Here is a 12,174-nt window from a genome sequence, read left to right as displayed (position 1 = left end):
ATGAGTAAACCAGTTAGTCTGCTTCTGAGGACCAAGTAACCCCTGGTCTGGTGGATCAGTCTCCTAGCTCTGTCGTTATTGACATCCTTCCTTCTCACCTACCGAAAGATCCTGTTATTTCATGTTGGGCTGGAGAAGAGACATAGGCATACTGTCTGCGCTGGGGGCAGGGCCGATCCTAGGGTCACCGGCGCCTGGGTGCAGAAATATTTCTGGCGCCCTCACATGGGCGTGGTCATCTTACCAACTCCTCCCCTTTACAAACGATTCTATGGCAACGACTCAAATACAAAGCTGCTCCTCTAAGTGGTCTTCGTTACCCTGAAATCCTCCCATGATCTCTTAACAATAAAGAAAATACAGGAAGAGAGAACACTAATGAGACCTGGAGGGGAACCTCTCTGATGCACACAGAGAGGGCTTCTGTTAGAAAGAGTCCCAAGACATAATACAGGATACGGTCAAAGACTGCAGACATGCTACAAGAGATGGTCAGAGACTGCAGACATAGTACAGGAGATGATCAGAGACTGCAGACATAATACAGGAGATGATCAGAGACTGCAGACATAGTACAGGAGATGATCAGAGACTGCAGAGATGGTACAGGAGATGATCAGAGACTGCAGACATGATACAGGAGATGATCAGAGACTGTAGACATGGTACAGGAGATGATCAGAGACTGCAGACATAGTACAGGAGATGATCAGAGACTGCAGACATGGTACAGGAGATGATCAGAGACTGCAGACATAGTACAGGAGATGATCAGAGACTGCAGACATAATACAGGAGATGATCAGAGACTGCAGAGATGGTACAGGAGATGATCAGAGACTGCAGACATGATACAGGAGATGATCAGAGACTGTAGACATGGTACAGGAGATGATCAGAGACTGCAGACATAGTACAGGAGATGGTCAGAGACTGCATACATAGTACAGGAGATGGTCAGAGACTGTAGACATGATACAAGAGACAGTCAGAGACTGCAGACATGGTACAGGAGATGATCAGAGACTGCAGACATAGTACAGGAGATGGTCAGAGACTGCAGACATAGTACAGGAGATGATCAGAGACTGCAGACATGATACAAGAGACAGTCAGAGACTGCAGACATAGTACAGGAGATGGTCAGAGACTGCAGACATAATACAGGAGATGATCAGAGACTGCAGACATAGTACAGGAGATGATCAGAGACTGCAGACATGGTACGGGAGATGATCAGAGACTGCAGACATAGTACAGGAGATGATCAGAGACTGCAGATATGATACAAGAGACAGTCAGAGACTGTAGACATGATACAAGAGACAGTCAGAGACTGCAGACATGGTACAGAAGCTGGTCAGAGATTGCAGACATGATACAAGAGATGGTCAGAGACTGCAGACATGATACAAGAGATGGTCAGAGACTGCAGACATGATACAAGAGACAGTCAGAGACTGTAGACATGATACAAGAGACAGTCAGAGACTGCAGACATAGTACAGGAGATGGTCAGAGACTGCAGACATAATACAGGAGATTATCAGAGACTGCAGACATAGTACAGGAGATGATCAGAGACTTCAGACATGGTACAGGAGATGATCAGAGACTGCAGACATAGTACAGGAGATGATCAGAGACTGCAGACATGGTACAGGAGATGATCAGAGACTGTAGACATGGTACAGGAGATGATCAGAGACTGCAGACATGGTACAGGAGATGGTCAGAGACTACAGACAAGATAGAATAGATGGTCAGAGACTGTAGACATGGTACAGGAGATGATCAGAGACTGCAGACATGGTACAGGAGATGATCAGAGACTGTAGACATGGTACAGGAGATGATCAGAGACTGCAGACATAGTACAGGAGATGATCAGAGACTGCAGACATGGTACAGGAGATGATCAGAGACTGCAGACATAGTACAGGAGATGGTCAGAGACTGTAGACATGATACAAGAGACAGTCAGAGACTGCAGACATACTACAGGAGATGATCAGAGACTGCAGACATACTACAGGAGATGATCAGAGACTGCAGACATAGTACAGGAGATGGTCAGAGACTGCAGACATGATACAAGAGATGGTCAGAGACTGCAGACATAATACAGGAGATGGTCAGAGACTACAGACAAGATAGAATAGATGGTCAGAGACTGTAGACATGATACAAGAGACAGTCAGACACTGCAGACATGGTACAGAAGCTGGTCAGAGATTGCAGACATGATACAAGAGATGGTCAGAGACTTCAGACATGATACAAGAGATGGTCAGAGACTGCAGACATGATACAAGAGATGGTCAGAGACTGCAGACATGATACAGGAGATGGTCAGAGACTGCAGACATGATACAAGAGATGGTCAGAGACTGCAGACATGATACAAGAGAAGGTCAGAGACTGCAGACATGATACAGGAGATGGTCAGAGACTGCAGACATGATACAAGAGAAGGTCAGAGACTGAAGACATGATACAAGAGAAGGTCAGAGACTGAAGACATGATACGATACAGGAGATGGTCAGAGACTGCAGTTCCTATGGACGTTAGTAGATAATGGCCGATCGGCCCTCTCACCTGACCCAGCGATGGTTCCTCTGATCAGGAGTCAGCTCACTCTGAATTGGGATGGCACCAGGCTGTGTGTCTTTCACTCTGGTGGCGCAGGGCAGTGGGGTTTCCTCTCTGATGGTGTTCCCTCAGCACTGCCCTCTCCCTCTGGAGTCCTGGGTGTACTTCCCTGAAAGCTTTCCCAGGCTCCTGTATCTCTCTCTCTCTCCCATTCAGCTGAGCCTGCTGTGTGGGCTGCAGTTTTCGTGTTACAGTGGGGCTGCCAGTTCTCGGGACTACATGTCCCACAATCCTCTTCTCCTTTTTTAATTCTATTTTTCCCTAGCTGATATAAAGGCAGGGGAAGAAACATAGTGGGAGGCTGTGCTGGCCAGTGCCGCTCACTAGTATAGCAGTGCACGTGCGGGGGAGAGGGAGGGGAAGGGGCGAAAGGAGAGCCCGCAGCTGCAGTGACGGCACTAGGGTTGATGTCACCAGGTGCGGTATAACATGGTGTCACCCTCCTTCCACCAACTTTAGTCCCCCCTTCGTCAATGCAGACCCCCCACTAAGTATAAACCCCTCTCTCAGTACAGACTCCCCTTCATCAGTATGGACCCCCCCAGGACAAACCACCCCCCTCCATTAGTAGACCCCCACCAGGACACCCCCCCTCCATTAGTACAGATCCCCCCAGGACAAAGCCCCCCTTCATTAGTACAGACCCCCCAGGACAACCCCCCTCCATTAGTACAGACCCCCAGGACAAACCCCCCCTCTATTAGTACAGACCCCCAGGACAAACCCCCTCCATTAGTACAGACCCCCCAGGAGAACCCCCCTCCACTAGTACAGACCCCCACAGGACAAATCCCCCCTTCATTAGTACAGACCCCCCAGGACAAACCCTCCTCCATTAGTACAGACCCCCCCAGGACAAACCCCCACCATTACTACAGACCCCCCAGGAAAACCCCCCCTCCACTAGTACAGACCCCCACAGGACAAATCCCCCCCTCATTAGTACAGACCCCCAAGGACAAACCCCCCTCCTCTAGTACAGACCGCCCACCAGGACAAACCCCCCTCCAATAGTACAGACCCCCCAAGAGGACAAACCCCCCTCCATTAGTACAAACCCCCCCCCCCCAGGACATCCCCCCTCCATTAGTACAGACCCTCCTGGACAAACACCCCCCTCCATTAGTACAGACTCCCCCAGAACAACCCCCCTCCATTAGTACAGACCCCCCCAGGACAACCCCCCTCCATTAGTACAGACCCCCAGGACAAACACCCCCCTCCATTAGTACAGACCCCCAGGACAAACACCCCTCTCCATTAGTACAGACCCCCAGGACAAATCCCTCCATTAGTACAGACCCCCCAGGGACAAATCCCCCCCTTCATTAGTACAGACCCCCCAGGTCAACCCTCCTTCATTAGTACAGACCCCCCAAGACAACTCCCCCTCCATTAGTACAGACCCCCCCAGGACAACCCCCCTATTAGTACAGACCCCCAGGACAACCCCCCATTAGTACAGACCCCCAGGACAACCCCCCCATTAGTACAGACCCCCAGGACAACCCCCCCCATTAGTACAGACCCCCAGGACAACCCCCCCATTAGTACAGACCCCCCAGGACAACCCCCCAGGACAACCCCCCATTAGTACAGACCCCCAGGACAACCCCCCCATTAGTACAGACCCCCCAGGACAACCCCCCATTAGTACAGACCCCCCGGACAACCCCCCATTAGTACAGACCCCCAGGACAACCCCCCATTAGTACAGACCCCCCAGGACAACCCCCCCATTAGTACAGACCCCCCCGGACAACCCCCCATTAGTACAGACCCCCAGGACAACCCCCCATTAGTACAGACCCCCAGGACAGCCCCCCCATTAGTACAGACCCCCAGGAAACCCCCCATTAGTACAGACCCCCAGGACAACCACCCATTAGTACAGACCCCCCAGGACAACCCCCCCATTAGTACAGACCCCCCAGGACAGCCCCCCCATTAGTACAGACCCCCCAGGACAGCCCCCCCATTAGTACAGACCCCCAGGTCAACCCCCCATTAGTACAGACCCCCCAGGACAACCCCCCATTAGTACAGACCGCCCCAGGGACAAACCTCCCTCTATCAGTACAGACACATAACACCCGTGCGGCAGCTAGAGAGGACAGTGTGAAGCCGCGCCGCCCGGGTGAAGAACAGATCGAGACAGCCAGGCAGCAGCTTAGGTGGGAGTGAGAGACAGAGGAGAGAACCTGTGTCAGGCTGCAGGCACGGGCCGCCCCCCCCCCCTCCTCCCCCCAGCGAAGTCACTGCGCGGCTGGTCTCTCTCAACACAGAGACCAGCCGCTCCGATCTCCGGCGGCTGCTCTCCTCTGACAGGAGGAGGAGGGAGGGGGGTCGGGCTCTAGCAGTGAAAAGCACAGCGGCCGCTCCGCGGCGGTGACCTGCGGACAGAGCTATCCAGAAGTGTCCAGAAGCACGGAGGGGAGAATGAGGAGGGAGGGGAGCACCCTGGCGCTTCAGCGCCCCCACCTCTCTGGCGCCTGGGTGCACTGCACCCCGTGCACCCGCCTGGGACCGGCCCTGGCTGGGGGCCCTGATCATTAGAGAATTCTCACCTCCCAGTCTACATCCTGGAATTTTAGTAAAGATGGTTGTTTCTATATCACTGGATCGTCCCTTTGGCAGGTGACCTGATTTGGCATTAGTTGTAAATGCCATGAAGATGGTGTGCCTCATCTAATGAGAAAAAGAAGGGGAGATATTGCTGTGATGAGAGATATTTTAATTCCTGACCTGGGCAGAACTTTACATTCTAGTCTTGTTTGATTAGTTCACAGGCTTCAGATATCCTGATTCAACTGCTAAGCGGGTTCTCCAGATGCAGAAAGCCTCTAGTGGTGGTAGTGGATGCTCTGCTGACTCCATAAGTGATCTAAGCCTTTTCTCCTTTTCCACTTCTTCCTCAAGATGGAGGTCTTTTGATGATCTTCCTTGACCCAGATTGACCAGGCAATTGTACTTTGCTAACCTAGTGAAGCTCCTCATTGTTTCTTTATAAGCTGCAACAGGTCCCTTTCCTCTGGTTTTTTTAGTTATGCTCTCAGGACCGCTTTGCTACAAAAGGGAGGGGTTGTCCTGGTCTGGCCTACATTTTTTTTTTTCTTTTTTTTTGCCAGTGTCCAGTCCTCCTGTAGTTGGCAGTATAACTCAAAGGTTAAAAGCTTTCTGTGCCCCTAATGCACTCCAAGAAAAAAAAAGATTGACAGCACTTGCACAGATATAGAAAGATTAATTCAAAGGTATATTTACCGCACAATAAGACCCCTTTCACACTGGAGGCGTTTTTCAGGCGATTTAGCGCTAAAAATAGCGTCTGAAAAAGCCTCATCCGCAATCCCAGTGTGAAAGCCAAAGTGCTTTCACACTGGTGCGCTGCGCAGGCAGAACATCAAAAAAAGTCCTGCAAGCAGCTTCCACACTACTCCTAAAGCGTCCCTGCCCATTGAAATCAAGCAATTTGCGGGAGCCTTTAACCCTTTGGCCACTAGTGGGGGTTAAAAGTGCCCCGCTAGCACCCGAAAAGCGCCGCAAAAACGATGGTAAAGCGCCGCTGAAGCTAGCAGCGCTCTACCGCTGATGCCCCCATGCTGGCAGTGTGAAAGGGCTCTAAGGATGCAGTTAACAGTAGTTCACTGTCGGTGTTTACGTACTCTTTATTGCCCAATGCCAGCTATTTTGCTTAGCGTGTAAAATGGATTTAAACTATGTCCAGTTTTTATTGCTCTATGTAAATCCGCCTGGGAGATTTTAATTGGGGGAGTGGGAAAAATTGTTTTATTGCTTTATTTTGCTATTGGAGAGAATTCTCTACTTCTTTTCCCACTGACACCTTGTCAGCAGAAGAGGGAATAGTTGGATTCAAAGCTTGACAACATTTTAACCTTTCTCTGTTCTGTCCAAAACAATTGGGCTTTATATGGTTTTGTAGCAAAATGGGCCTTAGAGTACTAAGTCTTAAAAAGTTAAGGTAATTATTAAATTAAAGTTTTTTTATTTTATTTCTTTGAACAGCTGTTAAAAAATCTGAAGTTAAGTCTGAACCTGAAGAAGAGACCGAGCAATGTACCATGGACACATCACCTGGAAAGACTGAAGAAAAAAGTAGGGATCAGCATTTTTATCCAAGCACTTATTCCTCGGTCTTCGTTAAGATATTTATGCTTCATTTTATAATGAAAATAACTTATACATGGATTATGCAGGGTAGAACCTTCTTGGTACCGTAAAAGTGACCAGGCGGCTCTACAATCACCCAGATCACTTTTATAAAATAGCTGGTTGCTGGCTGAAAAAAAAATGGCAGCAACTGTAAACCTTGTACCATGAGCTTGTTTTAACCACTTGAGTTCCAGGCTGTTTATAAACTGGATGGCAAGTGGTTAAGCCCCTGTTCACACCAGTGAGACTTGTCATGCGATTTGACAGCTCCAAATCGCATGAAAAATTACACCCTATTGTCGGCAATGGAACTGTTTAAATCGGTGCGACTGTAACTTTTCGGTGCCGCACCGATTTGAAGAAAAGGTTCCTGCACTATTTTCGGCGGTTTTCATGTGCTACTTGCCTAGACATCTGTGCATGAAGTCGCACAGATGTCAGGCAAGCCGCACCTGAAATCGCACAGACCATAGGCTTTGAAATCGTGGTACTTTAAGTAAAGTAGCATGATTTCATACTCATTCAGTGTGAACGAGGGCTCAGGATACACTCACAAGTGGTTATTAGGTGAGTGTTTTTGTGGCAGAATGACAGAGGCGTCATCTCTCTAACCATTATGCTGACTATAATTATTTTCTGTGGTGACCACAGCCTTAGCAATTCGACTGCATGCCCCTGCTACTACTCTCTTAAGCCCTAAATCATGTGCAATGTTGATGGCAGTAAATTACCTAAAAAAATCGGGAACGTATTCTCTTTCAAGATGCAGTGTGTTAAAGTGTTGCTAAACCCACAACAGTAAAATCAGTCTGTATATGCAGTAAAGCATGCTTGTTATACTCACTGTGGAACCTAAGGGGTTATTGCTCTGCATTGTGTAAAAAGACTGGTGGCTCCTATCTGTAATCCTCCCCTTCTTCCACAGTCCCCAAACCAATTCCAAATAGAACAGGGCCTTGTGGACAAGCTGCACATGCTCAGTTTGGTGTGGATTGCTAGAGAGTTTTTTTTTTTTTTCTTGAGAGTGCATGTGATCAGCACAGGGCCAATCAGCACTCTCCAGATAGAGGGTCAGGGGTCCTGCAGCCTCATAGGACAGTCGGAGTAGAATGAAAACTTTTCCTACAAACTTTAACTAGACACTGATGGAAGTCACAAGACTGCTCTAACTGTTGATGAGAAAATGTATCTAGCAGTTTATTTTTACTAAAACTATATTGTATTTCTGTGTACTGTGGGAGACCAGATATAGTGAATGCAGGTCCTGGGTTTAGTACCGCTTTAAGAGGCACATTACAAGCACACTATAGCAGTTTATTAATAAACTAAGCACAGAAATTTTCAAACTCTGGTGTGGTTTTACCCCTAGATGGATAGTGATGAATGTAATACATTAGGTCATTAATGGGAGTTAAAACAGTTGGATTATCTGGTCAGACCTTGCCTGACACCCCTATCGTCCTGTACAGTACGTGTCTGTGTAATTGGGATAAGAGGTATGGTTGTTACTTTTAACTGGGAAAGAAAGTATTTTTAAGGCATTTTCAACCTTAAGCCACATGTAACAGGCATGGGTATAGAACAAAAGAGATAAAGGGTGTAACACTTGTCATAACTTGTCAGCTTGTCATAACATGAATTGGTGTTGATGTACACCAAACTGGAGAGGGCAAAATTGTGTGCAGTTGTGCATGGTAGCCAATCGGCTTATAACTTCAACTTGTCCAATTAAGCTTTGACAAAAAACTGGAAGCTAAATGGTATCGCACAGATTTTGCACACTCTGGTTTAGGAAAACAATGGGGTTGATTTACTAATTGTGTTGGTTTGCTCATATTTTGAATATATATTTTCTTTACATAAGTGCAAAGCAAAGAGGGGGTGAAGGTAGAAAAAAAAGGGGATTTGGGGGGGGGGGCGTGAGGAAGGCACACAAATAAACAATTACCAGACCAATGGTGAATTGCACATTTATTAAAATAAAGAACAACTCTATCAATTACCTGCTCCGTAAACTGCTGTCTCTCTGGTCTCAACACATTTTTTTACTGCATTGGGTTTCCTGAAATCTTAGCATGCAGATGCGTAGGTGTTTTATATGTCCTATTATTTAGCATACGTTGTTGCGTATGTCTTTGTGAAAAGACTCATTCGGAAAAAGATCCAATATTAAATCCCATTATTCTTCACAAATGTCACCCAAATATTTTTCTAATTTACATCTTCATTGGAGAAAGTGTTTGGAAAGATGTTTAAAAGCATAGTTTACCTTAACTAAAGAACTGCTTATGCAGATAAGGGATGTCTGTAGATAAAAGCAAGCTGTGCAGCTTTGACCGCAGTTGAAAAATTCCCTTGCCATAGGTGTAGGCCACTTATGTACCTTCATGAAGCCTGATCGGAAAACTCCTAGGATGTTGCTAAGAGACGCCTGTTGCTGTACACCTCCACCATTACAAGAGAGCTCTTTTTCTGTTTTAAACCCCTCCATGCACTTTCTCTCCCAGGAGGCAATAGCTTTCGCTCATCATTTGAGAGCTCCCTTCTGTGACGGAAATAAAGAGTAACAGCTAGGCATCTTAGTAATGTCCTAGGAATTTTTTTGTCAGGCTTCATGAGGTACTTAAATGGCCTACACTTATAGTAAGGACATGATTCAACTTTTGTTAAAGCTGCACAGTTTGTTTTATCTACAGACATCCCTTATCTGCAGTTTTTTTGTAATGATGAACTAACCCTAGAAGTAGAAGGGGAATGTATAGGTTTGATATCAACCATTTAGTGGAATCGGCTTGTAAGATTTCTAGCAGTGCAAATGGTGCAATGGCTAAATCTAGGTTAGGATCCTGTATTTTTAAAGCGTGCCAGATTTACAGGTATTGCAAGAATGATTTGTTTTTGAGCTTAAATTCTTACGCTGTTGGAACAACTTGAGGGTACCCTAATTAAGGGTGTGCTACTGTTACAATACTTTAATAAAAAAAAAAAAAAAAAAAAAGATAGGTTATATATATTTTAGTATGAACGGTAAAGCTGACCAATGATGGGGAAAACAAAATTCAGCTGCTTCAGAGTTTTGATCCATGTGTGGCCTCTCCTGCTCGACAGAAGTCGATTGGGAATGTTGGAAAACTTTTCTTGATCTGTAACTGCAGCTGCTGATCTATGTATTCTGACTGCAGAGAATCCACAATCCACCTTGTTTGTGTAGATGGAGGAGTATTTTCATTTTTTCTTTCTTTTCAGAAAATGACCCAGCTATGGCCAGCTTAAGAGTACTGTGTTGTAAAGTTCAATGGAATCTCAGTCTGTACTTTGAAGGTAATATGAAAGTTTCTTAATCTTGTTTTAATCATACACCTTTTTTTTTCTGCAGATGCAAGTCCACCTTCTGGCAAATCAAAAAAGGGCAATGAAATGTCAGAAAAATTCTTCGAAAGGAAGGGTAAAGCTTCAGGAAAAAAGGATAAAGAATCTAAAAAAGAGAGCAAAGAAAGTTCTGAAAAAAACGTAGAGGAAAAGAGTAAAGTCTCTGAAAAACCTTCTCCAAAAGAAGATTCTGAAAAGGCTTCAGAGAAGTCCTCTGCTAATACTCCTGCGAAGCCCACAAAAAATATTTCAAGGTAAAGGACTTTAGACTATTCGTAGATTTCAAGAGAAATCGCCATACGCGGTTTTATAACGTGAACTTACTGTTGCAGATTGGAAATGGATTATGTAAAATATATATTTCTTTAATCACTTGACCTCCGGAAGATCTACCCCCCTTCTAGGCCACTTTTTTCTATACGACACTGCGTTATTATTAACTGACAATTGCGCGGTCATGCAACGCTGTTCATAAATAATTTTAAGTAATTTTTTTCCCTCAAATAGAGCTTTCTTTTGGTGGTATTTGATCACCACTGCGTGGTTTTTTTTGGGTTTTTTTTTTGTGCTATAAAGACAGACCAAATAAAAAACAATTGGACACCGACGCTTTGAGGGAATCAGTGACAATAATACAGTGATCAGTGCTAAAAATATGCTCTGTCACTGTACTAATGACACTGGCTCGGAAGAGTTTAAACGTCTAGGGTGATCAAAGAGTTAAAGCGTTTGTTAACCCAATAAAAAAAAAAAAAAAAAATTGGATCCTGTTCCCTTAAAGCATGTTTTATACAGGACAGTGCTTGTGCTGTGTAATTTGACCCCCTGTATCACCTGAAATACATGGCTGATCTTGCCAGTTTCTGCCCTCCCCCCTGACTATGGTTTATCAGGGCTGCTGAGCCCTGACACCGTGGTCAGAGTACGTGCCTCTGTTGGCCGCAGCTCTCCTGTCTTTGTCTCCTCTGTCCTCCTCCCCTCTCCCCTCCCTGCCTGTCAGCTCCCCGATCCTCCCCTCCTGCTCTAAAAATAACCATTTTTTTCTTTTATAGTTCCCTCAATATTTAACACTAAGCTCCCCAGTGGATGTCCTTTATAAAAATATGCTCCAAACAAATAATGCTGCGCTAGTTATAATAAATGTATCCAACCACTTAGTGTATCAATTCTGTGCAAATATGAGTGTCAACATAATAACAAGTGAATTTACAATAATATGATACATTCATGTGTGTGTTCTTGTAATAATATAAATCCTGTGCTTGAGTGCAGTCAAATATTTAATGAAAATGTCAAAAGTTTTAACTTGAGTCTTCACAAATCCTCAAAAATACGTGCTTTGTATCCATTCACCTCAGTGCTCCCCCATAAGAAATGCGCTTACCTCAGAGTGTGATCATGCTTTCCTCCTCGTTGCTCCATTGATGTGCCGCCATTATAACTGATAGATATAGATATAGATATATATATATATATATATATATATCTATATCTATATCTATCTATATCTATATCTATCAGTTATAATTATATATATATGAGAGAAAAAGAGCTCCAAATAGTGCTTATATCGTTTTTTAAACAATATTCAATTTTATGAAAAATGTGCATAGAACTCACATTTAAAAGGTGCTCCAGTGCACCAACTGTATACAGCGTATATCATATAAAACCACGGTGCTACAGCTACTTCATGCCTCTCCATGAGAGATGCAAAAGCGTCTTGCCAAACCAATCTGCCCCTCCCCTACGCATTGCATCAGAGGGTCTTGTGACTCATTGGGGGGGATTCCCGCGGTATAATTGCTTACTTCAGATCGCCGTTTGACACTCATGTGACTGCCTGTTGGTCTCCTCTCCTATCCTCATCTCGGCTGAAGTCGGCAGGGGTTTCCCAGCACCTCCCCCCTGCATCTATCAGATCGGGAGAGGAGACCAGCAGACAGTCAGATGAGTGCCGAACGGCGCTCTGAAGTAAGCTA

The 12,174-nt window shown here is 45.5% G+C and overlaps 1 protein-coding gene across 4 annotated transcripts in view; it reads left to right on the top strand.

The window, feature by feature from the left end:
• LIG1 (DNA ligase 1) overlaps window positions 1-12,174 on the top strand; it is a 217,760-nt gene that overhangs the window by 76,139 nt on the left and 129,447 nt on the right. For all 4 annotated transcript variants that reach the window (XM_073602588.1, XM_073602587.1, XM_073602589.1 and 1 more), the window contains 2 exons: window positions 6,677-6,766; window positions 10,200-10,446. In XM_073602588.1, coding sequence (XP_073458689.1) covers window positions 6,677-6,766; window positions 10,200-10,446 — 337 coding nt within the window. The remainder of the gene's footprint in view (window positions 1-6,676; window positions 6,767-10,199; window positions 10,447-12,174) is intronic.

This window comes from Aquarana catesbeiana, linkage group LG10, assembly GCF_042186555.1.
Source record: "Aquarana catesbeiana isolate 2022-GZ linkage group LG10, ASM4218655v1, whole genome shotgun sequence".
NCBI lineage: Eukaryota > Metazoa > Chordata > Amphibia > Anura > Ranidae > Aquarana > Aquarana catesbeiana.
The sequence above is the reverse complement of the archived record's forward strand: the minus strand, read 5'-3'. Positions and strand labels throughout refer to the sequence as shown.